The following is a 21,637-nucleotide window of genomic DNA, read 5'->3' as shown; positions in this document are numbered from 1 at the left end:
AGAGTGTCCTTCCCCTCAGTAAATAAGTAATTAAACTAACTTTGAAGTCTTCAACTTACCAATGGTTTGTGATCGAATTTCGATTCACAACACATTGATACATAGGGTAACAAATCAAAAGCCAACAACACAGCCCTTCCAAAATAGCAATTTTAAGCCTTTTCTATACCCATTTTAAGAGTCGGTAAAACTTTGACAATGGGTTTAGTACACATGGGAATCCATTATTAGCCATTGCAAATCATCGCAGGATTTGCGACTGCTAAAAAGTTTCTTACATCTGTCTCCAAGTAAGGTATTCTCACCATGAACTTCTCGGGTAAAGTTTAAGATGAAAATTCTTAATAGACCAAGCTCGAACCAAATCACAAACAGTATTTATTAGAGGTGATTTAAATAGACTGATAAACTTACATTAGGCCTAGCATGGAGATGTTTGTAAGAAAGGAAATTTGAATCAGGGATTATGAAGTTTGGCCTACCAGGGTCTTGGACTTGTGTATTTCACTTTTCATGGCAAAGTTTAATAAAACCATTAGGATGATTTACACCCAAAAGAGTTGCTGGGGACAAATCTTTTGCTAGTGACAGTAAGGTGCAATGAACACTTTAAGTTGAGCAGTGATGTAAACTGGAGGCATTGCCTTAGTTAAAATTGAATGTATCATCCTGGATAACATCTTAATTACACCAAAGAGTATATAGGTTATATGGCGTTTTGAAGGATTCAGGGCAACTTAGACACTAATACATTTCTTAGAGAGTGGGACCTCATGCCCTGTATTTACTACACAGTGCCAAAGTGTAAGTGGTTAACTAGCTCAATAGGGGTAGTGCTACTGTAGCACTGTAGTTACTGATCCAGAGGGAAATGAAGGACAGGGTGCACTAGCATAATCGGCTTCTCATGCATTTGGCTGGTATAGAATATTTGAGGTCCTAATCGAATGCCAACTACCCCAGAACAAAGATTTGCATTTGATCCTGTCTGGTGCAAAGTGCCTCAACTGTAGACTGTAGTGTTTAAAATTGAGAAGTTTCTTCTTGAGGTGCCTGAAATGATGTGTTTAGTACTATGTACAAGACTCATTTATTTTACATTTACTTCCACTGCAACTATACCTTTTTACTTTTTTCAATAGTCAACATGTTTCAGATGAATATAATACATTTAATAAGTAGAAATGAACTACTGAAATCACTTACAAACTAGGTAAACACTGAGGGGAGAACGCAATGACATTAATGGGATACATAAAAGAGAAAAAGAAGAGAGATTTAAAAATAATGATACAATAAAATGTAAACAGCTTATTGTAGTACTTCTAACTAATAATATTGTAACTTCAATGACATTTTATTACTTCATCAGCATTAACCTATTCTGATAACTAAATAGAAGTAGAAGTGGACACTAGTCTTTCTTAGAACTCTAAAATCTGTTAGCGTAACCTATAGTGAAACTTTTGCATACTCTGTGATATGCACAGCAGCTACGCATGACTGTATTATTTTTTTGTTTAACAGCAAAATAAGATACTTATCAAATAACTGTTTTGTTTCATGTGCAGGTCAACATCATTCCAGTGATATCCAAAGCAGACACAATTTCTAAAGCTGAGCTGAACAGATTTAAGGTTAAGCTCATGAGTGAGCTAGTGAGCAACGGAGTTCAAATATATCAGTTTCCAACAGACGACGAGACCATATCTAAGCTGAACTCCAGCATGAATGTAAGTAAAGGACGTGTCCTGCCATTACAGTACAACAATAGTTTGTAAATTGCTTCTCCAGATTTACCACAGGATTGACTAGATGTTCATAACAATTACTAGCATAGTCGAAATCACTGATATTGTCTCTCAAATGTAAAACTACCATTTTCACTTTAATTAGTACATTGTACATTCAGCAGTCAGGTGCCCAGCTCCCCTGCAATGGGTTCATCAGCACTAGACTGTGGCAAAAGAAGTATCAATTGAAATATTTCAGAAGGGAATTGGAGGACATGTGTTCTTTGAAATTCCTAATTGTCTGTTTTCAGGGACTGTTTGCATGCCTTTTTCATGATACGCTCAATATAAACTCTTTTTTGCTGGAGACTGTTATGTACGTTCTTGTGGCTTGTGTCTGTGGGTCGGAGCATATTTCCCAGACATCAACCGAAAGTGCAATGGAATCTTTTTCAGAACCTATTATAAATGTGGACGGTTTGGAAAAACTTTTTCGTCTGCAGTCAGTATACTTTTTTCATTTTGTTTATTAATTGTGTTGTAGTAATCATTTTCTCTATTTACCAGAAACTTTTGCTTCTGTTTTCTTGCTTCTCTTAAGCTTTTTTTCCTCATGGAACACTTTATAAATGTATATATATTTGCGTACATAGGCGAAAAATGTACCTAAATGGTGAAAAAACTAACTTTGCTGCAATCACAAAATGCTAAAATGGCTACATTTAAGTTTTTTCATTTTTAAAAAGCGCCCAGTTGAACCAGTTAGTCGCAACATTAGCAAAAAGTGACTAGAAACATCCTTCACAAACCATTTTTTTTAAATGTAAAAGAAAGGAAAGGAAGGGCAATGTTAGCATATAGCAGAGGTCACCAACCTTTTCTCTGGTGAGAGTTAATTCATGTTCCTGAAAAGCATTCGGAGCTACTACCTTTGTTTGAATAACTTTATTCGGTTTGGTATTTTAAAAAACCATCAAAGTATAGATATGCAAATACAAGCAATTCTTAATTTTTGAGGCATTTGAACACGATAAAAAGTCATCTGACATGTCTAAAATAGATTAAAAATGGACATGGCTAAAACTCTAAAAACAATTGTCAGCTAGTAACATATATTAAAGCATACGATTAAAAAGCACGGCACTAAGATAGCAGTAATAAAAAGGAGTTTCTTCTTACAGCGTACAATTCATTTGTGTCAGCAAATCAGTTTCGAATCACGAGGGTTTATTTTTGGTATTAACAATCGGCACCAACTATGTGCAGAAACATTTCCCGTTTGATCCAGAACGAGAATAGGAAACGATTGACCGCGTAAACTATTGGTGCTTAGGTGTAGTTTTTCAGGATTCTATAGGCAACCTGATGTTGCCTGACACCAATGTTTAAGCAGGTCGGTCGTATCCATCTCCTGCGGATCGTTTGATATTTTATACAGAAAAAAAGGGTGTGCTCTTCTGTTTCCAATGTTTTAGCACATGCGGGCAGGGTTTGAAGAATAGTCCCGCGGTTTGATTGCTGGAAAATCGTAGTAGAAGGTTACCATACCTAAATCTAACATATAAGCTTTTTGCAGGTGGTGGCGTGATGTGGTCCAGGAACAGTTCAAAGGAAGGGCATGGCTTGACACACAAAAACTGTGAGGTTAATTGCCCGTTTGCTGACCTAGTGACATAATGTTCTTCCACGGCCGCCCAATACCTAATCTTCAACTTTGAGCAATCTTCTCTATTTGCCTTCTCCGGATGTTCTCAAGATTCTGTCATACCAAGAGTTGTAAACCAACTCGCAACATGCTTAAACCAAGGTAGGCTTTTAACACCAGTAATCTTCAGGACCTCCTTTAGGGAGTTGCAATAATCCGTAAGCTGCGGTGTTGTCCACAAGTGCAACCAGTGCAATAAAGGTTTCAGTGACGCAATATCACCGATTCTTTTTATCCCAAGGTCAAAGAACAGTGGAATTAGGGGAGTAGTCATAGGTACTGAGATGAGTGATCTAGCAAAGATATTTTCAGATATCGTCAGTTTATTTATATTGATATACCCCATATCTCTGCTCCATACAGAGCACCACTCTGAGCTTTTGCTCGATACACTACAAGAGCTGGAGTCAGTGATCGAGTATAAGACAGCTTAAAGTGTCTCAGTATTGATTTTGACCTATGAATGAGAGTTAAATAGCTCTTTTCCAGTTGTTGTTCCCAGCCCAGTGTATCACTTAATCTTATCCCCAAGTAATCAAAGCTTTTTACCTGCTCTAAAGGTTCCAGTGCGATCCTAACCTCTCTTGATTTTTACCCTTGGTTTTCCCAAACACCATAAATTTGGTCTTAGTGACGTTTAGCTCCAGACTCCTGCTCCTGCAGAAATCCAAAAATATATCCACAAGGATTTGCAAACCCATAGGGGTTGTGGAAATAAGTAAGGAATCATCCGCAAAGAGCAGGATTGGGACCTTAGAGCCCTTCAGGACTGGAGAGTCATTCCTGCAGTCCAGTAAGCTGCAGGCCACATCATTGATAAATAAGGAAAAAAGTGTAGGGGCAACCACACATCCCTGGCACACCCTGCGTTGTATTGGTATTTTATCAGTTAATTCACCTCGTGTACCCCATCTGACCTGGGCATAGTTATCCTTGTGGAGTCTGGCTATCAGAGTCACCAGTTCAATTGGTGCCCCCCTGTCAAGCATTACTTTCCACAACAATTTATGTGGCACTAGGTCGAACATGGCTCTTAAGTCGACAAATGCCACAAAGAGCTTTGTCTTCTCAGTAGCACATACATCCAGGTCAGCAGAGTAAATCTACAGGCATGGACGCACGCGCTAATTTTGGAGCGGACGCCCGCTTGGTAGGGGGACAGCACCTTCTTGTCGTCCATCCAGCTCTGAAGTTTATCCAGGACTTGACGAGCATAGATTTTTTGCAAGTTATCTATTAAACTGATTGGTCTGTAGTTGGATGGGGCAGAAGTATCACCCTAGCAATTATCTCCGCTCACCTCCATGTTGGAGGAATAGCCCCACCAGCCAATATACAATTTGTTAGAGTATTTATGTAGGGAGCCCATACCATAGGCTTCAGATTTGTAGAGGTCACCCGGTATTTGATTAGGGCCAGGGGGCTTTCCTGCCTTGAGTCTATTTATTGCTAACACAGTCTCATCCAAACTATAGACCAATACTGTGTTGGTCATGGGTGTGGCAGGGAGAGTTTTCAAAACGATTTGTTCAGTGCTTGTACTGTGGATGCAATCGTCATCTGGGTTCTTAGCGTATAGTGTGGTAAAATGCTCAACCCAAACCTCCGGCTGAATGTGATAGCTAGGAGTGTTTAAAGTATCCATGTTGCCCTTTGCTAGGATGTGCCAAAACAGGCAGGTATCTTTGCAATTATCTGCTAGTACCAGGTCCTGCCAATTTTTGTCCGGAAATTCTCGTTTTGCTTTTGATATTGTAGCTTTATATTTATTATATGCCTGGACAACCCCTGGATGATTATGGGCCTTAATGGCTAGCTGGAGGGCACTCTTGGCAGATTTACATTCAGGATTGAACCAACTATTAATTTCTTTAATAACAGGTCTACCACCCGAACTTTCCTTTGTAAACACTGCTTGGAGTGCCTCAAAAAAATCATTGTGTATGGAGAGTATCGGAGTTAATCCACCTAGATGTTCGCAATCCAAGCTACTTTAAAACCTCGATATAAAATGTACAAATAATTCATATATCCTAATATATAAAGATTGATTGGTGAGTACATTGGGCCAGGTCACTCTTCTGCGATTATTGGTTACAAGAGGTTCATCCACCCTGGACAGGCAGCCAGACGGCTGTGTGACAGTACAGAGCCCCTGATTTTTAGCAGCAAGGGATTGTGGTCACTGTCTGACCTTGGGGCTATTAGCATATCCTCAACCAGTGACCAGATTTGAACATCAACAAGGATGTAGTCGATAACACTTGAGCTGTTACCACGTTTAAAGGTGGTTTTCCTGCTCCCGTCAGAGAGTGTCCTCCAATTGCAGGCCCTCATACTCCTGCCTGCAACCAAGGATGCAATCTGCAGAGACACAGCCGTTGCTCTATAGCAATTTTTAACTGGTCTCAGACTCGGTTTGCCCCAAATCTCATTCTCCTCCTCCAGTAAAATACTCAATGGGGGGAGGGTTCGAAGGTGGTGTTAAAATCCCCTGCAACTATGGTCTTAGAGTTGAGTTGGTATACTCCCTGCAACTCATCTAGCTGTGATAGTACAGCCGATTTATTGTTATATGATTCAGACCTAGTATAGATATTGAGTATAGTTAGGTTAAAACCTGTAAGAAAAATTAGCTAAATCCCCAATATATCATGAGATTCTATTGCCACCTGCTTGTATTTGCAAGCTATTGCGTTCTTCACAAATGTTATTAATTCCCCACTAGCTCTGCCCGATTTTTTTGGGTGCTTTTGCTTCCACACTGTAAGTCATATAGCCATTTATGTGAATCTTGGCCACTGCCCAAGTTTCTTGGAAAATACAAATGTCATTAGATCCAACAAATAAATACCATTCTGGATCTTGCAGTTTAGAATGTATCCCCTCCATGTTCCAAGATATTATATTTAAGCCTTTGTTTACCTCGTTTTTAGATGTAGTTAGGCCACTGCGGGATTCTGTGATGGTAAGATGCCAGTTATCAATGGTTGGATTAGACAGCCCAGAGGAAGAGCAAGATAATGAAGGGTACACAGCCTCAGCCACATCAGAGAGATACTAACAGAGAATATATCATTGCTTGCCTTAAGATGTGGAGTCGTTAAGGAAGACTCCCTAGTGTAATCATCCTCTGGATGTATTATACGTGAAAATGTATTTGTAAGGGGGGTAAGATTACTGGTGCTGCTAAGTCAATCTACATCTCGTACTGGGGATGAGAGCGCTGCCCGAGATGTGTGTCCCTGACTTAAATCATATCCCGATCTGCAGTACTTGAATCTGATATGGGAATTGTTTGAAGGTTCTGTCCTTAAGTCTAGTGCAACTAGATCGTCGACCATCCTAGCTTCCTTTAGGGGATAGTTCAATCAATCAAACGTAGGATTTGTGGTGGGGGACATACGGGCATGAAGGATGTCTTCTCTGATGATCGAGCGGCACCCTCTGGTATATCTTATACAATGGATGGCCTTATTTGTAAGGGAGTCTTCGGGTTCGAACTTCACATGTGGCGGTAGTTTTGTTACATTTATCATGATTACTTTAGTTCTCTGAGTAAAGGACCGATCTCTGGTGTAGGATGAAATTTCCGGGTTCAACCCTCCATTAGTAATAACTGGAATAGAGGGAAGTTGTGGATAATGAAGGTTAGGCATCGTAGCGTTTTTTGAATAATGTTGGTTATACTGGGGGTTCAGAGGGTACTGGGGATTAAACTGGCTGAGCGGAGCTCTCCTCATCTGTCTTCCTATCATTTTTGGGCCCAGGGTCCCCTGTTGGATATAAATAGAGGGTTGGGATACAGGTTGATACATGCCTATCGTTTGGGTAGTCTGGGCAGATTGGATGATCTGTGTGCACCGGCTGTTCAATGTAACAGCAGTATCAATGTTATTTACACACTTTAGCTTATTTATAATGAGAACCAAATTAGATATGGCCGTTTTTAGTTTCCCCACCTCAGTCCTTAATTCATTAACTAAAATTGTACATTCCCGGCTTATTTGCATTTCAGGATCAGATGGTACAGATCCCAATGAAAGTTTGCGAGGCGAGGATACAGGGAAAGCAGGGGTTGCCATGTCCTCTAAAGTCCCATCTACAGAACCATCTGGCAAGTCCAGCAGAGGCAAAAATCGGTTCTTACAATGAACAACTACTGCTGGTGTTGATGAATGAGAGAATTCCGATGCCCCTGGGCTAAAAGAATTACCCGTCTTATCCATAGGCTGTTTAGTTGCTTTCCCAAACATACTAGGTATGCGAGGCTGTAGGCTAGAAGTGGAGGTGGCCGCTTGAGTAGTATCCTAGACGGTTTTAGTGTTCCGGAGTGCCAATGGTTCAGATTGTAACAGATCCTCGCATTCGGTAATTAAATTGTCAGTACGGTCAATTACACAGTTCCCACCAGATGATTTCGCTTTTCTTTTTGTTTTGTTTTTGCTTCGTAGGAACCGTAGGACCTTCGGTGGCCTTTCTCTTTCCCATTGTAGATAAGATAGTCAGTAGAACAAGTAACGGGAAGAGAAGCACGAGGCAAAATGGCAGTTGAGTATACTTAACCCAGTATCAAGGTACAAGATGTATACACGCCTATCGGTGCAACCCAGCCCCTAGGACAATTTTGCGTCAGAGAATCGTAGATAAGCTCAGTGAGGAGGGGGACCGATGTCCATAGTAAAGGCAATGAATATTGATAGTACAATATAACAAACTCTTACTTTATTTGGGCTTCCTGGGACGTAGGCGTTATAGGGGTGGCCCAGCCCAGCCTCCTCCGTGCTCCAAAGGGCATGGATGAGCACGCTGCTGGAGCCCGCGGCCGGATTTGTAGCGCCTCCCGGCGCAGTTGTGGTGTCGTGGGCGGCTATGCGCTGCGCTCCACAGCGATTCCTAGCGCTCCCCTCGGTCCTCCAGGCAACAGCCGTAGGTGCTGAGGCAAGGTTGCTGCTGAAGCGGGTCCCGCGGTGCAGGAACCCGCACCCGGATTCATAGCACCTCCCGGCATTGCAGTGACGTGGGTGGCTATGCGCTGCGCGCCGCAGGGTTTTTTGGCGCTCCCCTGGTCCAGGCAACAGGGGTAGGTGCTGAGGCAAGGTTGCTGCTGAAGCGGATCCCGCGCTGCGGGAGCCCGCAGACGGATTTGTAGTTCCTCCCTGCGCTGGTGTGACGTGGGCGGCTATGCGCTGCGCGCCGCAGGGATTCCTGGCACTCTCCCCGGTCCTCCAGGCAACAGGGGTAGGTGCTGAGGCAAGGTTGCTGCTGAAGCGGGAGCTACCACCTAATATTGGGTGTTAGATAAGGGTACATGAATCTCAAGCAACTTAAGCATCACACCTAGAGTATCCCAGTGCTGCTCCAGTGAACATATAGCATTAATGCTGCATGAGATCTACAGCCAGGGTCACTGGAATTATGTGATTCTGAAGCCACACCTAATTTGAAAAAGCATTTGCAATGCAATAGGTCTCGCAGTGACATTGTTTCAAGCTTTTAGCATTGTAAATGATAGTTTTTTATATTGTTTTTTTTCTAAAAAGTATGCAGTATATATTTTCAATTATGCACCATTAGACTGGAGATGACACCCATCACTACTGTGCAATGTGTCAATTATGCCCCTTTTGCTATTTTTATGTTTAAAGCAGTATTATCATTTATGGCAAAAATCCCCCGATGCACAGCCCCACAGTCTGCCGGAATACCCCTGTCCTCCCCGTGATGCAAGCTGCATTGTGGCGATTTAGGTAAAAAACACCTTTAAAAACTGCATATCACGCATGGCTTTAAATGGGCGGGGTCCTGCCAGTGCCCACCACCTGTAGTTGTTTAAAGCAGGAGCCGAGACAGGTCCGTATCGGGCTCTCTATTTTCGTCCTCAGTCTGAGAATAGAAAAAAATCTTAACTCTGCAGCAGTTCATTATTTTTGATGTAACTTATATTTTTTTTGCAGTTCTGTATTGCTAAACTGAACGACATCTTCATTTAATTTTTAGTAGACACGGAGGATTAAGTGATTTGCCCAGAAATTTCATTTTATTTTTGGTAGGCACTGACGAGTTATACTCTTATTTGAGCGTTTTTAGATGTGTTGGGCATATTCCTGAGGTACAGCCAGTTATTAGGCAGGGCAGCTAAAGTTGAAATTATTATTCATGGCAACGTTATTACTCGAGCTGATGCACATCTAGCGGCTCGTGCAGCCCACAGAGCTACGCTATTGTGCGCTCTAGTTAAGTCTGTGTGACATCACGTTCTTAATGCCCCATATGTAGCCAGGTCTGATAGTTCATTGGCTGAATGCAGCCACTTCCGGAAAATGTTTTAAACCTCGCCGTATCAGGTTCGAATCCCGGCAGGTTCAATCAGCCGTCCATCCTTCTGAGGGTGATAAGGTGCATACCACTGCGTTGGGTAACAATAAATACCTTCTAACCTATTGATAGCGCCAAGAGGCCTGCTTCCACAAATATGCACATTATTACCGGAGCTGATGCACTTCTAGCGGCTTGTGCAGCCCACAGAGCTACGCTATTGTGCGCTCTCGTTGAGTGTGTGAGACATCACGTTCTTAATGCCCCATAGGTAGCCAGGTCTGGTAGTTCATTGGCTGAATGCAGCCACTTACGGAAAATGTGTTAGACCTCGCCATTTCAAGTTCGAATCCCGGCAGGTACAATCAGCCGTCCATCCTTTTCAGGGTGATAAGATGCGTACCACTGCATTGGATAACAATAAACACCTTCTAGCCTATCGATAACGCCAAGAGTCCTGCTTCCACAAATATGCACGTTATTACCCAAACTGATGCGCATCTAGCGCCTCGAGCAGCCCATAGAGCTATTATCACCTAATTACTCATCCTTATTTGGGGCCACTAGCCAGTGATTTATAACAGCCTCGTCAGCAGCTAAACAGAAAGCTCAAGGAGCTATTAACAAGTAGTAATTCGTATGCTCGAATCACTGCTATGTAGAGAAGTAAAATGGCACCTCAGCAGGCGCGCAACCCAATGAGCTATCTTATCGGCAATATATGTATTCCAGTGTTTACGGACTGCCTATATTAGTGACGGAATAGTATAGTATATTCAGCAGGCAGGCGCCCTACTCAATAAACCATCACCCAGTATGCATCTTTATTCTCAAGGCCACCGCTGTGTAGGTAGGAGTAAATTACCCCATTCATGCATTTAGTGTATTGATAGATTGTGTGCAGTGGAGGGGTCCTGTGAGCATTGTGGGAGCGAAGAGAGCTGCGTTACTCCCCGCTAACCTCAGCCAACGCTGTCTCTGCTCCTTGTCCCGGGATTTTAAACAGTTGGTGTTCCCCACACAACACCTGAGGAAGGGGGAGGAACAGCAGAGAGAGTGGGGTGGGGTGGGGTGGAGGAGGGAGGGGAGGGAAAGAGAAGACGCGCTTGATGGCTTGGAAAGCAGATGCCTTGGTGAACTCTGCCTGAACCTTAGTTTAGCACACCTCCTCAGATAACAGAACAACCATAAAACTGAAAGACGCCATAGACTCTGTGTCCCAAGGGCATGTACAAAAAAGCCGCAGGGCGGTAACCAAAACCCTGCAGAGCAATGAGAACACAGGATTTTAAATAAATATTGACATTGCCCAATAGAAAGCACGGGCGGGATTACATGTCCTTCTCCTAAAATACTTTTACCCCAGTATGTCTCGCTACGCGTGCAGTGCATGTGTGCTGCAACGCTAGGCAAGACCTAAAAAAGGATGAGAGAAGAAAGACAGAAATAGAGCAATGAAGAATGGAAGACAAAGGAAGAAGAGAAAGAAAGGAGAGGAAGAAATACAAGGGAAGTAGAGCGAGGAAGTCAAGAAAATGTGAGGAAACAAGGAGGAAACAAAGAAAGCAATAAACAATGAGAGAAAGGAAAATAAGGAGAAGAAGAACACATTGGAAGAAGAAGGAAAAGGACGAACAAAAAAGCCAGTGAAAACGAGAAAATGCTGGATAAACAGTAAAGCAGATGGAAAGGGGAGTGAATGAGAGAAAGAAAGGGAGAAAGCGAGAACGTTGGGGCTCGAGCATGAGAGAGGGAAAGTAAAACACAAGAGAGTGAAAGAAAAAAGGAGAAAACAAGACATCAGAAACAAAAGCACTATTTGAAAAAAGGATGAAAGAAAAGAATAAAGACAGAAATAAAGCAATGAAGAATGGAAGACAAAGGAAGAAGAGAAAGAAAGGGACGGAAAGAAGAGGAGAGGAAGAAATAAAAAGGAAGTAGAGAGAGAAAGTAAAGAAAATGTGAAGAAAAAAGGAAGCAATAGACAGTGAGCGAAAGGAAAATAAGGAGAGGAAGAACGCAGAGGAAGAAGGAGAAGAAGAATGAGCGAAAAAGCCAGTGGGAAAACAAATGCTGGATGAACAGTAAAGCAGTCAGAAAGGGGAGTGAATGAGAGAAAGGAAGGGAGAAAGAAAGAAAGTTGGGATGAGAGCACGAAAGAGGGAAAGAGAAACTTCCACATTTTACATATTTGGGTGTACCATTTGATGCTGATTTTAATTGGAAACGTGTTTTAAATATTAGAATTATGCAATTTCAACAAATCGATTGATGCTATTTTTAGATTTGCTAAAAGACTGGGACATGAACCAACTAAGGAGATTTTATGCATTTGTAAGAGTAAAAGCCTTTCTGTGGTAACCTTTGGGGCTGGGGTGTGGGGACATGTAAATTGTAAATCACTCAAAATAATAGAGAATACGTTTCTAAGAAGACTTCTCTCAGTGCACCAGAGTTCCTCTGTTTCTTTTTGTCATGAGGTAGTTGGGTAGAGTTATTTGAAAGATTATATTGCCATACAACCGTTGTTGCTTTGGTTAAAAACCTGTAAGAACCCAGAGGCTGCCCTCTGTAGAACAATACTGACAGATTGCGTGAAGTTGGATAACAGCTATGGCATACCTTAGCTTAGGTATTACAAAACGGGTTTTGCCAAAATGGGTGTTACAGAATATTACACAAACCCCAACACATTACAAAATGTATCATCTGACACTATAAAATCACTTTTTTACCAAAGTTATGGCTGGGCTGGGGTTATATGCAGTGTGACTGGTCAGCCAGAGCGCCTTTCTCAACCACAAAGAAAACCTGCCCTGAACTTGCAAATTGACTTAAACGAAAGAAGCTCAATTTTGTTGACAAGGCTGCGTTTAAAAACTGTACATTTCTTAGTTGCTTTCCCTATTCAAGGCTCATGGTTTGCCTCACTCCCTGTTTGTCCATGTGTCAATTGCTCACCTCAAAGCACTACGTACTTTATTCTATTCTGTAGATTGTACACCCCCCAGAGGAAGCAGTTTATTCGCTCATTATTACTTGCTGCAGGGATTATGAATTACAAACTGGCAATGGAGTTTATACTCTCTCTAGGAACACTTGAGACCATATATTGTATTTTAAATTATCTTTTTACTGTTTTTAAGATTTGCAGCAGATACACAACATTTACACATTTTTAAAATGATGAGTATGTGGACATGCTGTTTTTTAAACAAAAATGTGTGTACAATCTTTTATGGCTCTTCTATAGTCGAAATAAAGTATTCCTGACTTGAGAGAAAAAAGGATATGAGAGAAGGCAGGATAACAGAAAGAACGAGAGAGAAAAACCAAAATGAAAGGAGGAAATGATAAATATAAACTCAGCAAAGGAGATGGAGGAAATGAAGGAGAAAGGGAAAAGGAGTACAAGAATGAAAGAATGGAAAGGAGAGGAAAATAGAAAGAGGTACAAAAAGATAACCATGAACAAGGAAAGAGATGGGGCTTGATTTAGATCTTGGCGGGCAGGTAACCCTGTCACAATGGTGATGGATAGCCCGTCAGCTGAAATATAAATCCTATAGGATATAATGGGATTTATATTTCGGCAGACGGGATATCCGTCACTGTTGTGACTGAGTAACCTGTCCGCCAAGACCTAAATCAGGCCCGTAGTCAGAAGGAAAACGGAGTGAAGGAAAGAGAAAAGGTTAGCAAGTACAGTACAAGTTGAGAAGGAAAGGGGTAGAATAAAGAATAAGAAAGAAAAAACTGTGATTGAAGAAAAAGAAAGGAGGGAAAGGAATGAAAAAGGGGAAGAAAAAAGAAATCTACAAAGGAAGGAGAGGAGGGATAGAAATAGAAGGAAGGAGAAAAGGAAAGAAAATATGAAAGAAAGGCAATAAGAAATGTAAAACAAAAGACGGGAAGATAAAAGAAAGACAAGAAGTCGAGAATGAAAAAATAAAGTAGGAGAAAGGAGTAAAAGTTGGGAGAAACAAGAACAAAACAATGGAGAGCAAACAGGAGCAAAAAAAATTAACTCCCAAAACAGAAAGAAGGACAGACGGAAAGGGGAAGAAAAAAACAAAATAGCAAAAGAAGGAAACAAAGAAGTATGGAAAGAAAGAAAAGGAAAGAGAAAGCAAAGAAACATAGCAAGAATTTTTCAGAAGAGTGTGGACTCCATGGTCCTGCATTTTAAGCTTCCCATGCCACACAGAAAGTGGTGCAGTGTGTTGCCTTTGCATTTGGGTACTTGCAAATTGTCATTTGACAGACACATAACTACTGGGTTTTTAAGGCCACCTGGGAGTGATAGGTTTATGGGACTTGGAGTTCCTTCTGTGAATGTATGCAACAGCCTATGGGGCTCAACACACTCTTGTTATGCCAGCAGTGACCTGCACAGTCCTTTGAAGTGTCCCCTTTAATTTCCTAAAATTAATTACAATCATCATGCAATGCTTAACTTAGTAGACGTGGTGTTGTAATCAGGAATTGGTTTAGCAAAAAAATCAATCTGTGCACATTATTGTACAAACACAATTATAAACAATGTATAGCCTGAGTATACCACACCAATGTTTTTTTTTTTTTTTTTTTTTTAAACCTTTATTTATACCAACATGGATCACAGCTATTCAGCCGACATCCCGGAGGTCCGGCAGCATGATAAGAACAACACGTGAAAGGGTCCATGGCTATAGAACAGGAGTAACAAAGGTTTAGTTTTAACATCAAACCGAAAATATAAAACAAAAGCAAGGTAGAGCATATAATAAACGTGCGCAAGTTCTCAGGTGGGGCGTGATCCCACTCCACACCAATGTTTTTTAAACACATATGCTATGTGTAACAAAATGTGTTCTGCCCATGTCACACGTCCAGATTTTTTGTTTTTTGCTCACCTGGTTTTTGCCTTCTTTACTGTGGATCAGCCTCCCAACTGGTGACTCGCCCTCAGTAAATACACAATAAATTGACTGCGTATATTTACTGCCAGACCCCTCCTTTTAAGATAAGGTCACTACTACACAGCAAAGGCAAGTGTGCACACGTGTGAGCGCTGCACATTGAGACTACTGTTGTGCGCAGCCAGGTAAACGTGCACAGGTACCCTTCCACAGAGGGGACTCTGCAGAATTATATATTGACCTAGGGTGGAATCATAATGTTAGTCTACACTCATAGGGAAAGTCAGTGTGGTTTACTGTCTTGTCTGCAGTGACATTTTATTATACACTTAGCAGGGAAACTGCCTTAGAATGCTTCCTCACTTCCCTTTGGCCTACAAAGTCCAGTGACATATCAACATGGTGCGAACATGTGTGCCAAGATCAAATCTGCTGGTTCTAAGAAGGTATCTGTACATGATATCGGTGATCCGGAATTGTTGTATTTCTGTTAATTATATTGCCCTGCAGCAGCCGGAACAAAGCCCTCCCCACACAAAAGAAGATAATAACAGTGCTTTACTCAGCTTCTGGGTAGGAAGTGAGTGGAGAAAAATCTGCATCCATCACTTAGCTGTCTTACTGTACCTGGGATAAGACAGCCCACTGAACAAAGTATGGAGCCTAGAACTCTTGAGCCAACACAAGAGGGGACTTCTGTTTGAAGTTTTGGTGAGAAAGGCCCAGACAGTGATGTTATTAAGAGGCGGAGCAGAGGCCCCCAAAGTGGATGTGACCAGTGACTCCTGGATAAGGCCACCATAAACTGTCCCAGCATGCTGTGCGAGAGGGTTGGGACAGGGGCAGAGAGATGTGGCATCCTAGGATTGTTAGGGTTGTCTGGGTTCTAAAACTTTCCGCCCACTTAAAAAGTTTTGCACAAGGGGGAGAGGGTGCTTTTTGTTGGAGCTGGACATTGGGACTGGAGGACGCAGCCGTGGACAACTGGATGGAGGATCCTTCTAATGCTCACCTGAACTAAGGACTCTGACTACAGTTGACCTTGGGACCAATGAATCTCTCCCCAGGACCAGGGGAGTTGGTCCCTCTACATCCCCTAAGGATTACTTGGGGGAAGAACTGGACGTATACACCCAGGAGGAAAAGAAGCACCAGAGGAGTAAAAGGAGAAAAAATCGTGCCGGGGCCAGTCGAACCAGCTCATTGCAAAGTGTGCCCCCTTAGAGGCCAGAAGGTCTGAGGAAAATAGTCCAGATGGCTAGGGCTTGCCACCAGGAGCAATGCAAAATGGCCCAACGGGGCCTGAGAAATCCAAGGGACAAGTATTTCACCTTTGACATCCCTCAGCAAAGACACAGAGTGCATGGAACTCTGCTGTCGGGGCTGGAGAAACGATGGGGATGGGCCAGGGCCCGTGGGGGGGTGCTGCACGTTTTTTGTTTAAGGAACCCTGGGAGGGGGCATGCGTGGGGCCCCCTTCCCAGAATCTTGGCAGCCTGGGGATCTCCACCACCGGGCCAGTTTATGTACTGTGAAACCAGGAAACCATCTGCGGGACCCTGCCAAAAAAGAAATAAATGGGCAAGCTCCTTCGTGCCCAGAGGAGCCGGAAAGGGTCCCGGTATACCCACGTGTGCCAGCGAATAGTGATTACTAGCCCACACCACCTCCCTTAAGTATGCCTTGGACTGCTCTGCTTTGCTACCCTGAGAGAGTCCAGTGCTTCAATGGGGAGTTTGGTTCCCAGTGAAGGGTGAATGTGGACTCATTACTTGTGAAGGCCACACAACTAATGGCCTGTTTCCTTATACTATGTAAATCACACTGACAATATCTGATTAGTCATAAGATATAAACATCCATGGACCTAAATTGTTTATTTGCTGATATGTATTTCATATAGAGATTATACGGAATATTGTAACCTATTATTTTTTTTATACACCAGAGCAGCCCAACTGTGGCCTCACATATGGTGATGAGCGCACTCAAAAATATAGGTGTATGGCCAGGGTATCCTAAAGATGCTGTGGGCACTATTTTATTGATTATACAAATGAGCAAGTAATTGTGGCAATTCTTAATTTAAAAAGAAAAAAACAAAGCCATGTGTATATCAGAGTTTGACTTGGCGGACCCTAGGTCCCTGCACTCCATGGTGCCCTGACCTGTAAGTATAGAGTATGCTGACCCTCCGTGCTTACAGTATGGACACATATAAGTGTTCTGTGTGCTTGTGGGTCTAAAATGTCACTTTTGTGCTGCTCCTTCAGGCTCACAATATGCATTTTACCACTACCCCCAAATATGTGTTCTGTTTTCTAAATTAGAAATTAATTTCACATTTGATTCTGAGCAGGAGTTTGCTGTGTTCACAGGTGATGACACAAATTTCTGATGGATACATCTGCCTGTGGATCCTCCCCTGCGCCAGCATTCCGCAGAAACTTTTTCCTAGCTCTCAATGCCAACGAGGTCGTCACAATGCTATGGCTCCGCACGCGGCTCCGCATGACGTCACTGGAGCCATAAGAGGGCCACGTCAGCGTGATGACGTCAGTTCCCTTTTTTCCGTGCTGTCGACGCTAACTGTTTTTCTCAGACTCCCCATACTTTCTGCTAGATACTTTGTATTTTGGCTTATTTCCTTCTGTGGTGTTGCCATGTCTGCTCCGAGGAAATTGGGTTTCAAGCCCTGTAAAGAGTGTGGGGGTCATATGTCGATCACTGACCCCCATGAGGACTGTCTGTGGTTTTTATCATCAGATCACGATGTCGAGGGCTGTTCTTGCTGTAGAAAAATGAACCCGAAGGCCTTGAAGAAACAGGAATCCAAACTGTACATGGCTAAAGTGAGAAAACAAAAAAGGGGTTGAAAACGTTTGAAGACGAGGTCGTCGACTTCACATGAATCGAAGAGGAAGTACAAGAAGAAGAAGATGCATGAATCTCGCGTTCATCGAAAGCTGTGGTTTCGAGTTTGCCTTCTCCGGCTCCTGTACGCCATGTTAAAGACTTTGTCTCTCCTTCTCCTTCAGTGTCTCCTCAAGTGACTCCGACCCATTCTCCTTCGTACAAGGGGACTCCGGCGCAGTCACCGATGCCGAGATTTGCTCCGACTCCGGAAGGTTTGTCGAATCCGGCTGATGCGGAGGCTCCTTCAGCTCCTGTGGCTCCGCCTGTGGCCCCGGTGTTTCCGACACCGGAGGTGCCTCGATTGGATCTCGAACCGGCTCAGTATCCTCAAATTCCGGCGCCGGGTTCGGATCCCTCGCATTTTTTAAATGCGATGTTGTATGGCGTGTTTACCAGGGCCTCGTACCCTTCTGGTGCACCTTTGGGTCCCGTGGGTCCTCTGGCATTTAATTTGGGTGTGCCTCACCAATATCCTCCGGCATCCTTCGTGCCATTCATGCCAACGACGCCGTCCTGGCAGTTTCCGGTTCCGAGGATGTCGGCGCCGTATGTGCAGTCCCCGGCTCCATCCGGCCTACCTTCTTCTCGGATTCGTTCGGCGCCGGTTGCTGCTGCAAATCCTCCTTCGACGCTGCTCCCGGAGCCATCGACTCCGCATGTAGCGCCACCAATGCCGCAACCGAAGATGCGCTCGAGGAGAGAAGCGCAGAGGTTGCTAGAGGAGGAACAGTGCCAGGCTGAAGAAATGGAGGAAGGTGAAATTTAGGAGTCTGATGATATGTTTGAGGGTCTGTGTAAAGCAGGTGGACTTGACACCTCCCCGGAGTGGGACTTTGCTACACAGAAAGCTTTCCCCTCGAAGGAAGTTGCACCTTACCACACTGTGATAAGGAAGGCAGCAGAGCACTTGGATCTGCAGCTCCCTATGGCTGAGTATAAGCCTAATTTGCTCACAGAGGTGCTTCATTCTCCGTCCTCTGTGGTTGAACCACTCTTGCCGTTCAATGATGCCTTGACTGAGCCAATCCTTGAGGTGTGGCGCAATCCTCCTTCTGCTCCTGCAGTTTCAAGGTCGGTGTCCAGAAGGTACAGGCCTGCTCCAGGGGATCCTGTGTTCCTTTCATCTCATCCTTTGCCTGAGAGTTTGGTGGTGCAGGCTTCATGTTCTAAGCAGTCCACGGGCGCCTTTCCGCAGGCTCTTGCTGACAGGGATTCCAAGAAACTGGAAAAATCTGCAAAGAAGGTCTTCTCTTCAGCGAGTATGGCTTTGAAGTCCACCAACGCTACCTGTTGGTTTGGTAGATACATTCATGCCCTTATGGACTCTGCCAAACAGCTTCTTCCAAAATTATCTGAGGAAGATCGGGGAAATTTCAATGAGGTACTGGCAGACTCACAGGCTGCGGCTCGCCAAGTCATCCAGTCTGGCCTGGACCCAGCAGATTCGGTTGCCAGGGTGATGGGCTCATCCATTGCTACGCAAAGGCATGCATGGCTAAGGTCTTCTGGGTTTTCTCCTGATGTACAGGCTGACCTTCTCGATCTTCGTTTTGACGGATCTAGGCCTTTTGGAGAAAAAGCTGATTCAGCTCTGCAAAGGTTCAAAGACAGTAAGGCCACAGCAAAATCCTTGGGTCTACAGTCTCAGGCAAAGGGTTATGGCTATAGAAGATACCGTGGCTTTGGAAAGTCTTCCTTTCGTGGTTTCCGTCAGCCACAGCAAACAAAACTTCTTGTACAAGTCCTACAGGGGTAAAGGCAGAGGTCGCCTTTATGGAGCGGGTCGCCAGCCTTCTTCCTCATCCTCCTCTACCTCCCAACCCCTCCTGATAATGCAGGAAAGCAGCCCTAGATCCGTCATCCTGGATCATGCAGGCCCTGTGGGGGGCCAACTTACCCATTTTCTACAGGATTGGAAATTGGTCACTTCAGACCTTTGGGTTTTAGATCTGGTAGAAATGGGTATGTCCTTCCTTTCAGGGAATTCCCTCCTCCTTACCCCCGTTGCCAAGGGTTTTGCACGGAGGATCATTTACTTCTTCTTCAGAAGGAGGTTCTTGTCCTGTTACAAAAAGGTGCGATAGAGGTGGTTCCGGAGCAGAAAAGGGGTCAGGGATGGTACTCCCGGTATTTCCTGAATCCCAAGAAGGATGGCAGGTTACGACCTATCCTGGATCTCAGAATCTTGAATCTGTTCCTCAAGCAGGAGAGGTTCAAGATGCTCACCCTAGCGCAGGTTCTTCAGGCGCTGCAACAAGAGGACTGGATGGTGTCCATTGACTTGCAGGATGCGTATTTTCACATCCCAATCCTGAAGTCGCACAGGAAGTATCTCCGGTTTACGGTTGGTTCGCAACATTACCAGTTTGCGGTCCTTCCATTTGGTCTTACTAATGCACCTCGAGTCTTCCCCCTAGGTGATGGCGGTGGTGGCTGCCCATCTCAGGAGGTCGGGGATCCCAGTTTTTCCCTACCTGGACGACTGGCTTCTGAAGGCAAAGTCGCCGGAGATGGTGCATCATCATCTACAGGTAACAACTCCGCTGTTGTTCAAATTGGGTTTTTCGATAAATGTGCTCAAATCTCACCCAGTGCACTCTCAGCGCAACCTGTTCATAGGGGCACTACTGGATACCACTGTGTGTCGAGCTTTTCCTCCTCCGCAAAGAATTCTCGACATTCAGAAAATGATCCCTTTGTTTCACAATGGAGCGGTTGTTCCAGTTCTGAAGGTTCTTCGCCAGCTCGGTCTGTTCGCTTCCTGCATGCTGTTGGTCAACCATGCACGCTGGCACATGAGGGCGCTCCAGTGGTGTCTCCGCAGGCAATGGTACCAGCACAACGGAGATCTCAGGGAGTCAGTCAGGATCTCCAGAGAAGCTGCAGCGGATCTGTCGTGGTGGAGCATGAAGGGCAATCTGTCTCAAGGAAAGCCCTTTCATCTTCCTCCAATGGTGGCCACAGTGATAACGGATGCCTCTACCCTAGGGTGGGGTGCTCATGTGGGGGATCTGGAGATCAAGGGTCTTTGGTCTCCAGAGGAAAGATTGCTTCATATCAATCTTCTGGAATTGCGGGCGATACGTTTGGTGTTCAAGGCCTTTCTCCCTTCCCTTCGCGGTCAGTCGGTTCAAGTCCTAATGGAAAACACTGCCGCGATGTGGTACGTCAACAAGCAGGGAGGAGTAGGGTCGTACCAGTCAGCAGTTCTCCGCCGACCACGAGTGGAGGCTTCATCCGAAGGTTGTTCAACACATCTTCCGTACGTGGGGGACTCCTCGGGTGGGCCCGTTTGCCACTCTCGAACGTACACTGCCCATAATTCTGCAGTCTCCAGTTTCTGATGCAGTTGGGGGACGCGTTTCAGTTGAGGTGGAGCTCACATCTCCTTTATGCGTTTCCTCCCATACCCTTGATTCCTCTGGTTCTGAGGAAGATTTGCCAGGACCGGGCCCAAGTTATTTTGATCGCCCCGGATTGGCCAAGAAGGGTGTGCTACCCACCCCCTTCACCTCACGTTGCACCCTCCGCTCCGTCTCCCTCTCAGGGTAGACCTCCTCTTACAGTCGGAGGGGCAGGTTCTACCCTGCACCTTCATGCCTGTAGATTGAGCGGGGCAACCTGAACTCTTTCTGTCTCCCGCCTGATGTGGTGGATGTTATTTTATCGGCCAGGCAACACTCCACCAAGTCCATTTACCCCTACAGGTGGTCAAGATTTGTTAAATGGTGTGGAGAGAGGTCTATTGATCCCTTAAAAGCTCATCTTTCTGATGTTCTTTGTTTTGCGCTGCATTTGGCCCAGCGGGGTTGTGTTCTGGCTACTGTTAAAGGTTATTTGTCGGCTTTAACGGCATTTCTTTGTTTGCCTGATCAGCCGTCTCTTTTTAAATCTCCGATTGTTTTAAGGTTTATTAAGCGCCTTACTAATATGTTTCCGCCTACTCCCTTCATTATGCCCCAGTGGGATTTAAATCTAGTTTTAACTTCCTTAATGGGTTCCCCATTTGAACCTATGCACAGTTGTCCTTTGAGACTGCTGTCATTCAAAACGGTCTTCCTTGT

At 44.2% G+C, this 21,637-nt stretch overlaps 1 protein-coding gene across 1 annotated transcript in view; it reads left to right on the top strand.

Moving 5' to 3' along the window:
• The window catches only part of SEPTIN10 (septin 10), a 445,878-nt gene that overhangs the window by 275,122 nt on the left and 149,119 nt on the right, over window positions 1-21,637 (top strand). Inside the window, exon 6 of the mRNA XM_085622645.1 lies at window positions 1,572-1,733. Coding sequence (XP_085478771.1) covers window positions 1,572-1,733 — 162 coding nt within the window. The remainder of the gene's footprint in view (window positions 1-1,571; window positions 1,734-21,637) is intronic.

This window comes from Triturus cristatus, chromosome 8 (assembly GCF_964204655.1).
Source record: "Triturus cristatus chromosome 8, aTriCri1.1, whole genome shotgun sequence".
In the NCBI taxonomy this organism is placed as follows: domain Eukaryota; kingdom Metazoa; phylum Chordata; class Amphibia; order Caudata; family Salamandridae; genus Triturus; species Triturus cristatus.
This window is presented reverse-complemented; position numbering and strand designations above follow the sequence as displayed.